The sequence below is a fragment of the Peromyscus californicus genome, unplaced genomic scaffold, assembly GCF_007827085.1.
Source record: "Peromyscus californicus insignis strain IS unplaced genomic scaffold, ASM782708v3 Scaffold_21__1_contigs__length_65335640, whole genome shotgun sequence".
Lineage (NCBI taxonomy): Eukaryota > Metazoa > Chordata > Mammalia > Rodentia > Cricetidae > Peromyscus > Peromyscus californicus.
Window position 1 is genome coordinate 18,357,676 of NW_026294514.1, and position 17,268 is coordinate 18,374,943.

A 17,268-nucleotide genomic window follows, 5' to 3' on the forward strand; every position below is an offset into this window, starting at 1 on the left:
CCAGGGCTAAGTGCACCTTAGATGCATGATCTCACATCCTTCTCAGGACAGCTCCGTAACCCCTGCTAGGCCCCCAGGAAAAGGTACCTGGGGAAGATGAACCTTGCTGACCACCCCGAGCTTAAAGAACTTGTCAAGTCACCCGGTATGCAAGTGCAGAGGTCTGGATCATAGCTGGCCTCTGAGCTCGCCCTTTCCACTCCCTAAGGATGCTGTCCACATGGCAAGGGCACCGAGAGCATTGTCCTGCTGGTGTATGGGCTGGCTCCCTCTGGCCTACTCTATACTCTAACGGACAGGCTGTATCTCTGCTACCATTGCATCCTCAGCACCTAACGGAGTATTTGGCATGCAGGAAGCTCCAAGGGAGTTGAGGCAGGGGGTCAAGGCACTTGAGTCAGGCAAAGTGGGAAGGGATGCCCATGCTAGCAGGCTTCCTCCTGATGCCACTTCTGCTTCATCTAGGCTCAAAGCCTGTGAGAGGAGGCCACGGTGCTGTGGGATGGTCTGTATGTCAAGTGTGTTGCTGATTGGTCAATAAATAAATCACTGATTGGCCAGTGGCTAGGCAGGAAGTATAGGCGGGACTAACAGAGAGGAGAAAAGAAAGAACAGGAAGGCAGGAGGAGTCACTGCCAGCCGCTGCCATGACAAGCAGCATGTGAAGATGCCGGTAAGCCACGAGCTACGTGGCAAGGTATAGATTTATAGAAATGGATAATTTAAGATATAAGAACAGTTAGCAAGAAGCCTGCCACGACCATACAGTTTGTAAGCAGTATAAGTCTCTGTGTTTACTTGGTTGGGTCTGAGCGGCTGTGGGACTAGTGGGTGAGAGAGATTTGTCCTGACTGTGGGCCAGGCAGGAAAACTCTAGCTACACCACGGTGTGCCTCCCTTGGTCACTAGTCTCTGGAAACCCAGTCACAGATGCATTTAGAAGTGTCTTTAACTAATCTTGTAGAAATTTCCAGTGACAATCACAGTTTACCATCATAGTGGGGCTCAGTATCATGATCAGGGTGATCACTGGGCGGGCAGGCATTAACACACAAATCCCAAATCTAGGGGCTCATACCTGGAGTGAGTCCATAGGAGGCCTGAGAATGTGGTTTCCAACACATTCCCAGCTGACTCATGCTCCTGGTCTGGGGACCTCTGAGAATGCCCCACTGCACAGGCTTCACAGCCCAGCAGGGAACTCCAACCCTCCCATTACCTCTGTCTTTTTGTGACCCAAGATAAGGAGTTTATTAAAAGCAAATTAAAGTTAAAACATTTTGACCATAATGATAGATAATCATAGGCTCCTGTCTATTGTGAAGAATAATCTTAATCAAACCTCCATTTATATCTGATGAAAAAAAGATCAGTTATGTGTCTAACCACGGGGCAAACAATGTCATAGTCTGGAAAACTTTAGCTTCTGCTAGGGAGGGATACCTTCTTGCACAGATTTTTGTGTTTTTTTTTTTTTTAATCTTACTTTAATAATTTCTAACACTTAGGGGCTGGGATGTACCTTAGTTGCTAGAGAGCTACCATAGCATGCGCAAAGCCCTGGGTTCATTTCTCAGCATCGAATAAACCAAGTATGATGGCTTGCAGTCCCAGACTCCAGACTTGGGAGGTGACAGGGAAGGATCTGAAGTTGAAGGTGGTCATCCTTGGATACAAAGGAAGTTTGAGGCCGACGTGGGTTATGTGAGAATCTGTCATAAAAAACCCTTTTTTTCTGATATTTTAAACTGAAATCCTCACCCAGTAGAACTGAAGAAAGAATATTTGCATCCTATGCCTTGGTTGGAAACAGCATAATGACATATCGAAGTGAAGAAATCTGCCCGCAAGGACTCCAGAGCTAATGCCGTGGGTGTCCACATGACACTAGGCAACGGACAGGGATCTTGAGGCCTGAATTCTTCTCCCACTCAGCTCAGCGATTCCAGTACTTTACCACAGCATCAGTTCTGCAGGCTGCTAAGAGGTAGGTTCTTGGCTAAGGGAAGTTTCTTCCTGCCCTGGTATAGCTTTCTAAGAATGTAGTGGGGGTGGTCGGAAGGCTCACACTGCACTCGCTGTTGGATGTGTGGGCCCCGTGAACCCCCAAATGCACAGAAAAGGGAGGGAAGTAGAGGGACCAGCATGGGGGGAAGGGTAGTGGGCCAGAAATGAGCTCTTGATAACTTAAAGGGAGAAGCCATTTACAGCACGGTTGATAGAATCAAAGGAATAGAAATAAATCAAGTGTTGTTCCAGTGAGAAGGGACTCGTGGACCACCTCTTCAGAGGCTCATCCGGTATGTCTGCCTTACTTCCTACAAGATTCAAATTCCTGCAGGCCAACCTGGGGGCTGAGGTCCCGTCCTGAAGGGAGGGAACCTTGCCGGTCAGGACTACCTGGAATGGGTAGGGAGTGGGGGTGGGGCTAGGGCCTTCCTTCTGTTCTAGAGGAGTCAGAAACGCTCTTTTTCTTTCTCTTCCTTCCTTTTTGTTTGTGTGTATATGTGTGGTGTGTGCATGTATGTGCATATGTGTGTGCATAGGGTGGGTACCCATACATGTGCATGGAGGCCAGAGGAGGATATTGGGTGTTTTTCTCTATACCTTTTCTACCTTATCCCCTTGAGGCAGGGTCTCTCACTGAACCCAGAGCTTGGTTGGTTGTTTTTTTGGTTTTTTTTCTCTCCCTGCTAGCATGGTGGCTGGCAAGCCTCAGTGAGTCACCCATCTCTGCCTCCCACTCGCACTGGGATTCCAGGAGCATATGGCTATGCCTGGGTTTTCTACCTGGGTGTTGGGGATCTGAACTCAGGTTCTCGTGGGTGCACAGCAAGCGTTCTTACCATTTGAGCCATCTCTCTAGGCCCATAATTTTTCTTGTTTAAAAGACAAACAAAACCAGAAAGTATGTTTTTTTGAGACAGTTAGATTTGTTTTGAAACTGACACGGTAAACCAGGAATTCATGTCCATTTTGCCAAGTGCAGGGATAACACTGAAGCCACCTTTGAGACAATGACATCTTTCTTTAATGTATACTGAGGCATGCGGGGGATAAAAGTGTCATGTCTGGGATTTTCTCTGGAAGGGGAGAGAGGAGCTGGAAGTTAGTTCAGCTCTAGAGCTCTTGTCTGATATGATTGGGTACCTGGGATTGATCCTCAGCACTTGAAATTTTTTAAAAATGAAAATCACCACTGAACACACCCTTGATGACTAGTATGTGACCTAACTGAGTGCCCTGAGGAAGAAGTTTGGGGGTGATTTGGGAATGGCTCTTTTCCAGGGCTCTCTCCCTGTCTCCAGCTGCATACTAACACGAGTTCACTGTACACACTGGTACTGGGTACTGTCTTCCAGAACCTTGCCTCTCTTTCCCTCTTCACTTGTGGTCTTGACCGTGCAAGAATTACTTCTGAGACATCGAAAGCCGGGCATCTCCTCCGGGCATCATGACTACCATCAACTGCCTCACTCACAATGCTTCACTCATGGGCAGCAGGGAGAAAGCCATTTGGGGAGGTCGACCCAGTTTAGAATTCAAATTTACTCTCTGCCTCTGCAATTAGAATTTATTTCCTCTTCAAAAGACTTGAATTTCAGAGCACAATGCCTCTAGCCAGGCCTGGGTGTGTGGAGAGTGATCCTAATGGAGAGAAATTCTGGTTTATTTTCATAACAGCATGTACCTTGTGATATCCTCCGAGCCTGACATTATTAAGAGAGTGTTACCACAATGCAGCACAAATCTAAGGCAATTTGGATGTCCTTGGGCCCAGAATTAATATGTGCTTTGTATAGTCTTGTAATTTGGGAGGCAATTTTCCATAACACACCGAGAGATGCTCCTTTATACCTTTGAGATAATTTAGCTCAATGTTCATTTGGAAAAATTACTGTGCTAATAGCTCTCCAGCCCCTGAACAACAGATCATACTGGGAAAGTCTGGACAAAGGCTGGAGGAATTTTCCCTGGACCAGCTGCCTGGGGTTGCATGGCCGGATCTGAAATAGTGTATGAACTCATGAACTCTGGCTGATTGGTTTAAAACCAATAGCTCTTAATAGAGAGATGCAGAATAAAGGTGGGGGGTGATAATGAATCTCTCTATTGCCCAGGTAAATCTGATGTCAGTGCACATGAATTAGAACTTCTATATGCTCAACTATGAGAACCATTTGTTTTCCTAGCTGGACCTCTCCGGCCAGGCTATGAGGGAACAGGTGCAAATGAGGGCGTGTCTTGTCCTATGCTTCCTGGGTATCATGCACTAGAGACCCGTGTTGTTGTAGGAGTCCTCTATTCTTACCGGAATTTAGTGCAATGATGAAAAGAAATTAACTTTTTTCCCCCATAATCAAGAATACAGTTTCTAATGATGCTGCTTTGGGAGACCACAGGAAAGGACTTGGTAGACCCGAGTTCACTTCTGGTTATGTTATTGCCCTTGGCACTTGCTTCCCTGTGAGTTGGAAGCAAGCTGGGGTTGCCTTTGGTTTCCCTGAGAGCATCAAGATCCCATCTTGGGTTAGAGACTCTGAACTCCTCCATCAGCAGAAGACCCTGGGTGTGTTCCATCAATGTTGACATTAGGTAAATGTCTGACTTCACGAAGGGGAGAGAGGGTTATAACCCCTTTCCATTTTCTATGCATCTGTAGTTGGCATTTGAAAATCTAACCAGGGTCTGGATGAGAATGGTTTGGTTTTCTTGGAAGCCTGATTTTGCTTCAGAATCACACGGAATCTGGACCCAGGTTAAGATCTCCTGATTTTCTTGAACCATACTATTCTGGGAAAAAAAAAACAAAAAATTAAACAACAACAACAACAACAAAAAGAACACTTGATGATTTCCCATTTTAAACACCACCATGCGCTCGGATGCTGTTTGTGCTCAGGACCGCAGTGGGAGCAGACTCGCACATGTGTGCATCTCCGTGAAAGGTAAGAGTACAAAGCACCCTTTGTGGCTAGCCTAGTACCTCCAGCCAGGACATAGCTGCTCCTGACCTCTGGAGATGGCACATACCAGATAAGCAGAACCTAACCACACCCTGGATGGAAATAATAGGGATGTAAAGGTGATGTTTTGAAAGCTTTCATGAAGACCATCTCTGCTGGTAAACATTACGTTCCCAAGTTCTGTCTTGTCTGTTGGCAGAAGAAAAGGAACAGAGCCCCGTTGTCCCTTCACAAGCATATGACAGTCCTACTGTGGACCACCACTACACTAATATTTATTTCAAGGTAACTTCTGCACTTAGACTAGTCTCCCCTTCCTCCCCATATTGGGGGATGAACACCAGGCCTTGCACATTCTGGGTGGGCATATGGGTTGAACACACAGGCCTTGCACATACTGGGTGTGCATATGGGTTGAACACCAGACCTTGCACATATGGGGTGGGCATATGGGTTGAACACACAGGCCTTGCACATACTGGGTGGGCATATGGGTTGAACACACAGGCCTTGCACATACTGGGTGGGCATATGGGTTGAACACACAGGCCTTGCACATACTGGGTGTGCATATGTGTTGAACACCAGACCTTACACATATGGGGTGGGCATATGGGTTGAACACCAGACCTTTCACATACTGGGTAGGATATGGGTTGAACACACAGGTCTTGTACATACTGGGTAGGCATATGGGTTGAACACCAGGCCTTGCACATACTGAGTGGGCATATGGGTCGAACACCAGGCCTTGCACATACAGGGTGGGCATATGGGTTGAACACCAGGCCTTGCACATATGGGGTGGGCATATGGGTTGAACACCAGACCTTGCACATACGGGGTGGGCAATGCTTTGCCACTGTGCTAGGTTCCCAGCCCTTTATTTAAAATTTTATTTAGAGACAGAATCTCACTAACTTGCCGCTGCTGGCCTTGAACTCACTCTGTAACTCAAGCAGTCCTTGGATTTGGAATTCTCCTATGTCAGTCTCCTAAGAAGCTGGGATTACAGGCCTTATCACTAGGCCTCACTAGGCTAGTGGTTCATAACTTTCACAATACATCAGACCCACTAAAGGGGCCCTTTCTTTACTTTTTGTGGTATCAGGGATCAAATCCAGGTCTCTATACATGTTAGCTAAGTACTCTACTACTGAGCTACATCCCTAGCCCACACTCACGCAGCTTTAAAATACTCAGGTCCCATCCAGAGAGATTTTAACTCAACTGTCTCTTACATGACTTGCTCTGATTTGTGTTTTAATGTGGGAATCACTGACTGAAGTCATCTTTTGAGTCAACATCAAAAGACAAAATGAGCTGGGTGGTGGTGGTGCACGCCTTTAATCTCAGCACTCCAGAGGCAGAGCCAGGTGGATCTCTGTGAGTTCGAGGCCAGCCTGGTCTACAGAGCGAGATCCAGGACAGGCAACAAAACTACACAGAGAAATCCTGTCTCAAAAAAAAAAGAACACAAGGGGATACTGGGCATTCAGGAGGCAGAGCCAAGCAGAGTTAGAGGCCAGCCTGGTCTACAAAGTGAGTTCTAGGACAGCCAGAGGTATTATACAGAGAAACCCTGACTCGACAAAACAAAACAAAAGAACACAAGGGAGAACCAAATCATGCCTTTTGAGTGTGGAGGAGACAGGCAAGATGTTGGTTGTCTTCTAGCCTCTGCTGGCATGGGCACCCTCCCTCTCAAAGTGCCCAAGCATTCTTGGGTTCTTCTGACACAGGGTCCTCCAACTGCGATCAGTTGAGTACGGACGGGCTCCGGCTTCATTATGTGTCTAGTTTCATCATAAAGTGAAACATTAACTCGTTTCCTTCTCTTATGGATTGTGGCAGGTCTGGTGTGAGGATGAAGTCCAGTCACTCCTGGAGCAGAGTGTGGGCTGGGCTGGTTTCCTGTGTGGACAGGCAGGGCAGGGCTTGGATTGGGTGTGTCTAGGGAGAAAGGCTCAGGGTTCACCCTTGGCAAATGTTTAGCCCGAAATGCCTTTGCTAGTCTCTTTTCAATGTCCTTCTTTGGGAAAGTGAGTCTCAATGGTGCTTTGGAAAGACTCCAAGGAGACAGTTGTTGCACCCTCGGGCCTTTCTGGCAGAGGGGCAAGGGCCAGCCCAGGCAGAAGGCAGTTGCCTATTTTTAATTAAACTCTCAACTCTCAGAGGCTACTTGGGAGCAGACACCTGCTCTTTATTTTCTTTTTCTTTTTTTGAGACAGAGTCTATCTATGTAGCCCTGGCTGTCCTGGAATGGGTTAAGTAGACCAGGTTGGCCTTGAACTCACAGAGAGTAGTCTGCCTCTAAATCCTGAGTGCTGAGATTAAAAGCGTGCGCCACCATGCCCAGATCTTTATTTTCTTATCCTGAGTGTGGCCCTCAGCCACAGTCTTTTCCTCATGCTGACTGACTGGCACTTGCCCTTTTTATATGGAGTAAGCCGGGGCAGGGCTATGAGAGGGCCTGGGGAAGGACATTCAGCACATCACCTCTGGACATTCGTCTTAGAACGGCTTTGATTTAGCTAAGAAAGCCCACCACAGGCCATTGCATCTTTCACAGGTTATACCATTGTCCTGTCTAGTTTTTATTGTCAACTTGCCACAGCCAAGAGGCACCTGGGGTGGGAGCCTCACTTGTGAAACTGCCTAGATTGTGCCTAGATAGACTGGCCTGTAAAGTCCTTCCTCCCCAAGAAGCCTCTGTCATGGTGTTTAGCACACATCAACAGACAGCAAACTTGAACAGTATTTTCTGTGAACAGAAAAGGCTGAGAACACTACAGAGTTCTAAACTCAGATGTAAGAGGTATTTTAAAACAATAGTGGGTGGGGCTGGAGAGATGACTCAGCAATTGAGGGCCCTTGCTGTTCTTCCAGAGGACCCAGGTTCGGATCCCAGGAACCGCATGGTGGCTCACAACCATCTGTAAACCCAGTCCTAGGCGATCCAATGCCCTCTTTGGAACTCCATGGACACCGTGCATGAATGCAGTACACAAACATAGAAGCAAAACACTCACAGACATAAGATAAAATAAAAAAGCTTTATCTCCCCCTCCCCATAGTAAATAGCCTACTTTCAATAGACCTCAAATCTTTTTTTTTTTTTTTTGATTTGGCATTAATGTCAAAGTCTCACCTCCCCCTTTCCCAAAACAAAACAAAACAAAACAAAAAACCCCCAAACTCCAGTATTTTAATAAGTCGAACATTAGAGAAAGTACTTTCATTGTTGTTTATTGAGAGAGAGAACTTTATACAATTTGGAATGGGTGCACTTAAATTATGTGACAGATACCTGTAAACAATGAGATGTCCCGTTAACAGCACAACTTCACTTTTACATTATTACAGTTACTATCTTAAAAAAATAATGTAAACAAAAATATGGATAAATTAACCAAAAACAAAAGGCAATAAAGCCCAGACAACAAAGAACACACGAATTAGCACATTAGCTATTACAAATAACTAACACGGAGTGAGGACCCGCTCAGATGCCAAATCCTAATTGATTCTGTACCGCATGAGCAGAAACAAGGGGAAATGATGCGGATCTGATCCAGGAGCCCGAGAACACGCTGTACGGAAACCTTCCGCATCACCACACTCCTGTTCCTCACCTGCAGCCTTGGCATTCTCCTCTTTTACCATTCCCTAGAGACAGCGGATAACTCTTTACACTAGGAAGCCTGACAGGCGACCAAAGGCGGAACACTCCCACAGGAAAGCCTGCTTCCGTGGCTCCTGTGGACTCCCCAGGCTGCACATAGAGGACACCATCATCAACATGCACCCCAGAGGCTTCCCACTTCCCATGTGGGACACAGGAGGCAAAACCGAAAATCTTTCTACAGTAAAAGAAAAAAAAAATCTTTGTGTTGGTGTCACTTTTGAACTTAATAAACACCAAGGTGGTAGACTTTACAGATTCGGTTCTGGGTAGCTAGCGTCTTTCTTGACCCTGGTGACATGACATTCCCCTGAGTTTGGTTAATGAAAAGCAAGCAGAGAGTGGCCGGGAAACATAAAATACGGTCAAAACATCGTATGGTTATGTCTTTTGTACTTCCTGGTAAAAGTGCCAGCGGCGGCGTGGAGGAAACCGATGTGACACTCGAAGAGCGCGTGTGCGATGTGAATCCCTTTACTTGTGAAGTTAAGGCACCAGGTTCAGCAAGGGTGCAGTGAGCACTGAAGAGCAGCCGGCCGGAAGAGCGAAGGGATCCGTGGGTAGTTAGCTGAAGGGTCCTGGAGGCTTCCAGTGGGTCAGACTACTTACACTAGACTATAAGGCACTCCTACCGGGACACGGACAGTGAGGGAGGAGCCGTCGGGCAGCTCTCTGCTAGGTGCTTTGTTAGCAAGAGGCCCCCGTCTGGACCGGGGCTGAGGATGAAGGGCGGTAGAGTCAAGGGAGGGGACAGGGTTGGTCTTCCATGGCTAGCTAGAGGGACCCAACTGTGGAAAAGCCGCTGCAGTTGTCTTAGTCATTTGGCCTGCTAAATAACTGGCTTTCTGAAAAAGATGAGCAGTCAGTGGCCTCTTCCCTCAGAGAGAGATTCCGGCACAGGAACCAGTGTTCCACTCGCCAGCGCTTCCCATCACACCAGAGCCGACACTATGAAGCCGGGGCTCGGTGCCATGATCACCAGGAGCCCATCTTAAGAAAACCTCTGACAGGTGCAGTCAGGCTGGGGGATATCCCATGCTTTCTCTTTGATTTTTTTTTTTAACCGAGTTTTATAGTGGTGTGGAGTTTTTAAATCTCAGCCCTGCACCCACTAAAACGTACCAGAAAGGAATTCTTGAGTCAGAGAGTACTGAGTCCAAAGGAAGGACAGAGCTGTCTACAGAAAGGGACTGGTGGGTGCTGAGACTTAACTGTCAAGACCGCTGTCCCTGTGACAGAGATCAGCATGGGTTAGGTTAGCCGAGGGGGTTCTTCACGTCAATTGTAACCTGGGGTCAGGCAGCGGGAAAGGGGCAGGGCAGTGACCCAAGCTCCAAACGCCCACCATCAACAAGTCGGCACCAAGAGAGGATAAGGAGAAAGGTCGGTGGTCCAGCCATGCCATGGAGGGCAGTGCCAGCTTTTTCCCGTTGTCTCAAATTCCTGACTTCTCCACATTATTTCAGAAGATGAAAAGTAGTGTAGAAAACTCCCCACATAAAGCTGCACACATCTCCATTTACCATGAGAAAAAAAAAACAAAACAAAATAAAATCAAGTCTGTGTTGGAACCAGGCAGCATTCCAACAAAGGGTCAAAGATTAGTTCTTAATCTAGCGATTCCAATAAAGCCTGGGAGGTGACAGAGAGCTAATCTGCAGGGTGAAAGGCTGGGCTCTCCCCAGAACGAACAGCAGCACGTGTCTCCACTTCCTGGATGGCAGCGGTCTGTGGAGTCGGTGCTCAGTGTGTGTGGCATCACTGTGGTCCTGCTCTCACAGGTACTTTGTGTCTGGTGTTTTTTGGCCCACAGAAAGAGAATGGACTTGCAGGACTGGAAGCCGAGCCTCCTGAGGGAGGTGCAGAAAGAAACCCATGGGTGGTCACATTCAGTGCGCACACGTGACAAGCAGCCATGAGGCCAGACCTCACCAGAGGGTGCCCTGCAACTTAGCCACAGTGACGGCGTGACAGAGACACTTTTGTTTGGGGGCAGCTGAGGGGAGTCAACCCTGGGCTATCTCAGGACTGTAGTAGAACCTGCAAATCGCACTGTAGTCATAGTTTCTTTTTTTTTTATTGGTAGAGGCCGATTATAGAAGAATTAAGAAGTGGTTCCCTCTCAGCTCATCAAATGCGAAATCCAAAGACAGCCCTTATTCAGCACATACAGTTAGGGGGAAGCAGAGGGTTTCCATGGTCTTCCTATCCAGCTGCTTTCGACTTTGGGAACAGGCAGCCCTGGAAAGAACTGGCTCCCATTGCAGCTGACTGCCTCTGGAGCACTCTGCGGCCTTCCTTCTCACTGTAGTGCAGACCCAGGTCTATTTTAGGAACTGGCTTCCTGACGCTGAGGTTGGGTGCCAACACTTCCCCCAGGCTGGATGCTGTCACACAGGAGTTTCTGGCATGAGCAGGAGGGAATTCTTGTGCTACAACCAGGGAATGGGCTGTTTAGTGAAAAGCAGTTCCCCGGACTCCACAGCCAGCTCCAGGAGATTAACGGGCCGTTTTCCATTATGCTTTAACGTGTACGATATTTACTGAGACAAAATAAGGAGGTGGAAATCCACAGGCTTGCTTTTGTTTCGGTGGTTTCTAAGCAGTAGAACAATTACCTAACACTGCACCAAGTAATTTGTTAGACCTCAAAACAGTAAGGGCCTTCATGCACTCTATAGCATTCTGGGCCGAAAATAGCAATTTTGAATTTTCATGGTAGACCCAACTCCTAAACTGGCTCCACTGTGTCCTATCAGATTTGGGTGGTGGTGGCAGAGATGGCTGTTGCCAGCCCAGGGCTGGCATGGACCAGGCTACCAGAGATATACAAGAGAGAAAACAGAAGCGGCGGCGGCGGCGGCGGCGGCGGCGGCGGCGGCGGCGGGGACATGGCTCCAGTTCCAGATCATTGATGACAGTGCATTTACCTTTTTCCCCTTTAAAAAAGTAAGCAAAAAGCAATGTCTGGGCAAAGTTCTTAGGAGCTCCCAAGGTCTGCTCACACACACACAGCAGGGCCCTCTAAGGGGACACTGGGGACAACTCAGGTGTCTAGAGCAGGGATTCAGATTTCACCCTTGACTTTGAGCAGGTCTGACCTTGGGTACCTGTGAGTTCTGTACACAGGGCAAACCTGCGTGTGTGTGTGTGTGTGTGTGTGTGTGTGTGCGCGTGTGTGTGTGTGCGCGTGTGTGTGTGTTCGTGCGCATGTGTGTGTGTTCGTGCGTGTGTGTGCGTGTGTTCAGGTCTCCATGCTCAGGGTGCTGGGAACAGCCTCCCTGACAGTCAGAATCACAGATACATGAATTACAGCAAAGTCAGTCTAAGCGGCAGTGACAGGGACTTGGGGGTGGAGAGAGAAGGCACCGTGCCACGGGAGCACATCTGTTTCCTAATAAGCAGGTCTATAATTCTCCCGTGAAAGATCCTGTTCTGCTCTCTTCTCCGAGGCTGGAAAGTATAAATACTGTATTTCACGCAGGGGAGGAGGAAGGGAGATTCTCAAGTTTGTTTGCCTATTTGCCAAGTGTTGGAGACTGCCCACCCTTGCCTTTTGTGCGCAACATTCCCTACCACTCCAGTGAGGGGGCGTCAACCTTTTCCAAGAGTTTAAAAAAGGCACCGGGAGGTGTCTGGTAAATGGGGCCCTGGCCTTTTACCAAGTTTCATGCCTTGGTTATAGCTTCCAGGTAGCCAGGAAATAAACGCATGTGTAGCGCTGAACTTCGTGGTCGGGGGCCAAAGGAAACGGTGTGGGCTGAGGGGTGGAATGCTCACCCCTAGCCGCACAAGTCCGCTGACAGTCTCCCAGTGGACAGAGCGTCAAGAGCAGGTGCCTGCAGGGATGGGCATGGAGAGGAAAGGGACGCATGCTTGGTGAGCCAGCGTCCCCCCAGATCTGAGGAGCAGGGACGATCCCGAAAGGGGAAGGAGGGAAGCACGGCAGCATCAGCTCAGCGTGAAAGACAGACGAACGAGTTACTTCCTGTTAAGGCAGCAGGAACGAACGCGGGCCATCGGTTCCCAGCGCCGACCCACCAGCCATCTTGGTCACAGTGATAACTACACAGGCTCTTAGGAGGGGACCGCAGGGGGAGGATGCTACCCTCCAAAGGGCGAAGCGATTCACTTCTCGCTCCTACGACAGTGTTTACTTTTTTGTTACTGTAAGGTAGCAATTATGTATGTCTATATCTACTTATTTCAATAATGTTAAATTCATGAATTCTATTTACGTTTGGTATTTTCTTAATAATTTAGGTTGATATTTTTCAAAATGTTACTCTTTAATAATTGTATAACTTTTAAGTGTAAATAATTTTTTTAAATAATTAAAAACTAGTAAAGCCAGGGCAGGTATGTTGGCGCACACCCGTAATCCCAGCATCTGGAGGATGAGGCAGCAGGATCACAAGTTTGAGGCCAGCCAGGGATATACAGCCAGCCCCTTTCTTAAAAGACCCCCCATCCCAAACAAACAGAACACCCAGGATACAAAAGCAAGAGGCGTCTCATGGACTGGTGAAGGGTCAAAAGTGCTCCGAAGGACAATGAGAAACACAACATTCAAAATGACAGGTGGGCACTGCCCATGCAGGACTCCAGGAGAGAAAACATCGTGTCCCCCAAGATGTGTGTGGTGTGCGCCTAGCAGTCTATGCACGGATATGCTTGAGGACAATCCTGGGACATTCCCTCCCGGCCCGCACTATGAAAAAGATAACAAACATCCTCCACACCATGCTTGGAAACCTGTTCTTAGGATGTCTGTGCCCACTCTGGCAGGTACCATCAGGCAGTTGCTGGGCTTCGTACCAGCAAACAGATGGAGGACATGCAGTGACTGGCCACCGAGGGCCTTCTGTAGTCACTTTCAGGGATTAATTTCAAACCCAGGGCAGCTCTGCTCCTCGTGTTTTCTGTCGGAGGGAGGGACCCTCTGGGTTTCTGCTGTGCAGCTCTGCTTCATTGTTCCAGTCTCTGCCAAGGACTCCGGCGCCTGGAAGGATCCAGAAGCACCGTGTTTTGTAGATTTCCATGTGCAGCAGATGACAGTGGTCTCCACCTTGGTTTCTCTAGCAAAGGCTAAAACTCAGCGACAACCCCGAGCTTAGCCGTGGGAGATGCTTCTTCTGATGCCTGTGCGGTAGCCCAGCCCTTAGAGCCGGTGTGAGTATAGGGGTCTGAACTACAGAGCAATGTGTGTAAACCACAGTTGCCGGGAGCAAGCAGCTGAATTTCATGGCCAAGTGTAACCCAGCTATCTGGTAGGAGTTCAGCCGCAGGATCTCTGTGGACCTCTTGGACAGTGGGTTATACAAAGCATACGTACAGGACGTATAGGTGTGTATAATATAAATAAATAACTTAGATATCTACATCTAGCTGAAGAAGAAACAGCCTCATCTGCACGGGCCTGAGTGGCCCCTCCGGCGGTGGTGGGTGAGAGCAGCCTGGCCTGCAGTCAGGTGTTCTGGTAGGACAGCTCGAACATGGTGCACGCCTCCTCCAGGCTTTCGTCCACGTTCAGCTGGCGCCAGAAGGACTTCTGCTTCTTCTGCAGCTCCCGGCGGACACACCGCGGGCAGGGGACGGACTTCTCTTTGCACTCGGAATGGAAGACGGCGCCACAGCTCTCACACCTGCAAGAACCAAGCATGGGGACGGTTGGCAAGACAGCGGAGCACAGCAGCCCTGGGGGGCCTCGGGGAAGCTGGGGGCACTGCCTGGACATCTCCGTCCCTGGGAAGAGGCGTAACTGAGAGACGCGGGCTGCGTCCGTTTCCAAAGGGCTCCGTGTGAAGTTCCACTAGTGACACAGCTCTCCTGTGATCAGAGCCAGCCTCAGGAGACACTGGCTGGGGTGAAGGGGAGTCAACATTGACCCAGCGACTCTGCTAACAGTGACAAGGGGCAGCGGCGGAGGGAGGCTGCATAGGCCAGCTTCCTCTCCACAAAGAAAGAAGAGGAGGCTGAATGACAGGAAATGCGGCCTGCTGCCTGGGCTGCAGGAGCCCTCAGCAGGCCGAGGCAGCCTTGCACTGTAAGCCGGGGCACAGCTGTCTACCTCAGCCCTCTTAACTCACGGCCTTTATGGGACAGTTTGGGAAGGCGCAATGGCCCCTTTTCATCCATCTGAATGATGTCCCGGGGCCTTTTACTCTGTGTGCTTTTTAAAATTAGGAGCACGCTCCCACCTTTCCAGGTCTACCTGTGTGACCTAAGTGTGAACAAGGAAGAGTCAAAGAGTGCGCAAGAAAACATGTTCTCACCACCAGGGCCGATCGGGCGGTTTATGGAGAGGAGACATTCCCGGTGGATGACGAGCTGCTTGTCTGGCCTGCTGGAGTCTGCACAGGAGTCTGCCTCTGTAGCTTGTTTTCACTGTGAAGTTCTCAGTAATGACTAATGACCTTGGCTGCTCCAGCCAATGACCCGCTCATGTGCCCGGAGCTCTCATCCTGCCACACATGAGCTCTGAAAGGAGACTTTCTCCTCACCCCGGGAGCTGCCTACAGGATCTTATCCACCCCTGGACTGCTATCATGTGCGGCTGTCTTCAGGGATCACCCTGGGCCTGTCTTGGTTACAGGGTGTCTTGGGACACCATCCCCGAAGGTGCCAATGTCTTACCTCCAGCACCATCGTGCAGGACTCAGTGGCTAGGCCCAAGGAGGATCTTCCCACCAACCCAGCCACGCCCTGGAGAAGAGGCAGTGACTTGGAAATTGTTGGGAAGGGGTCTGGTGAAGAGCTGGCCAACAGAGGCTGCCTACCGCTGAGCAGTACCTGCTCCCAGCTGAACTCACTGTCTGAGGGGACAGTGGCTATTAAGATAACAGAGGAGGAACTGCACATTGCTTCTCTATCCCTGACTTGTGTCCCCCTGGAGTTCCCATAAAGAAGTTCAAGCCCCCAAGGTGACGCCCACCGGTGCCAGAGTATTTGGGTAGTACTAGGGAACTAATTAAGGTAAGGGTGTGTCTCCGGTCCAATTGTCCTAGTGTCCTTAACACTTTGAGAAGCAGAGCTTCTCAACATCTTAAAGTCTCTTTTCCCTGTGCACTAGGTGAAGTCATCAGTGAGCCGGTATGAAAACCCTCATCAAAACCAATCCTGCCAGCACCCTGCTCTGCATCGTCCAGCCCCCAGAGCTGTGAGCATCACATCTCTGAACCACCCAGCCTGTGGTATCTGGTATGCTACCCATGCAGACTGGCTGATGCCCTGGAGCTAGTGACCTCACCTGGTGAGCGTCAGTGTCTTCATTGGCTTAGTGGAGATAACATGAGCGGCCATTGCACCAGGACACTGCAGGCTTGAATGAGGTCATGGGTGAAGCGTCTAGCAGCTCCTGGCACAGGATAAGCTCAGGTGCCCCTCAGGCATTTCTGGGAGGCCTCGATGCAGCCTGACTTCTCTGCGTGGCCTGGATATCCACATCAAGCCCCTCATTTCACAGAGCAGAAAAACAAAGCTTCCCAAAGGGCTAGTGATCATCAGGGTGAGCTGGAGATAAGAGTTGGCACTAGACCAGAGCTACTGGCACCAGCCAGAGTTCCCACTGGTGGCCACGGCGCTGGCTGTCTGAGCAGGTATGTACCCTACCAGTGGGGGATGCAGAGTTTTGAGGCAGGATGCCGGCCGGTATCAAGTCACTAATGTCTCTGTAGCTGGGCTATCCTAGGTGGACTGTTAATTTCTTCATAAGTCGGTTTCCTCCTTTCTAGCACTGCTGACCATGACTTCTTCCTAATCATTGGGTTGCCAGGAGACTACAATGAGGGAATAAGGCGGAAGGACCCTGCAAACTGAAGTGATACAGTCTCTTACAGGTGCCTCTGACGCTCGCCTCCTGGACACTGGCTGTGCTGCCCACAGCTGGGTCACCTCTATGCTCGCCCTTCCCCCACCCCTCTGCTCCTGTCAGTCAGGATGAAGGTCAGAGGCAGGTCTCCTGGTGCCTCTGTCTGGGTTAGCTGTGCCCTAGTGGCAGTGGCTTTGTCCCCACTGGGTCACACCTCTGTAAATTCCTATCGTTCAATGACACCAATGGCAGCTTTATCAAATGAGTTTCCTCCAGAGCTGGTCATGGATTTATACACCCAGGGGCGTGGCTCTAAGGCAGTGACTGATAAGGGGAAAACACCCTGCTCCCCACTACCACTCCCTTATCTTGGTTGATACCAGGCCTGCAGTGAGGGAAGAGATTGAGTTTTATCAGATATCTCTGGTGCAAAAAAAAAACACCCACAAGAGGGATGGGGGACTAGCGCACCTGCTTGGCCCAGCCAAAGGTCAATAACTGAAAAGAGTATGAGATAAAGAAATTAATGAGTTCAAAACAGAACCAAGTCTTATTTTCTAACCATTTGGAACCCTGGAGGCATTTTTCAACTGTGGTAATGGAAACATGGATCAATGACTTTCTCAAATTCAGACAATCAGTTGTTCGCTTCCACCTGCCATGCTCCCTGTTTCACTCCAGAGAATAACTGCAAGCACAGTGCACGTGCATGGTGGCACATGCCTTTACTCACGGCACTTGGGAGGCAGAGGCAGGTGGATCTCTGAGTTCGAGGCCAGCATGGTTTATATAGGGACTTCCAGGCC

The 17,268-nt window shown here is 49.3% G+C and overlaps 1 protein-coding gene across 2 annotated transcripts in view; it reads right to left on the reverse strand.

The window, feature by feature from the left end:
- Positions 1 to 8,200: 8,200 nt before the first annotated feature.
- Plekhm3 (pleckstrin homology domain containing M3) overlaps positions 8,201 to 17,268 on the reverse strand; it is a 165,030-nt gene continuing 155,962 nt past the window's right edge. The window contains exon 8 of one of the 2 annotated variants that reach the window (XM_052749688.1): positions 8,201 to 14,297. In XM_052749688.1, coding sequence (XP_052605648.1) covers positions 14,120 to 14,297 — 178 coding nt within the window. In that variant the 3' untranslated portion in view covers positions 8,201 to 14,119. The remainder of the gene's footprint in view (positions 14,298 to 17,268) is intronic. The other variant, XM_052749689.1, reaches the window with a different exon arrangement.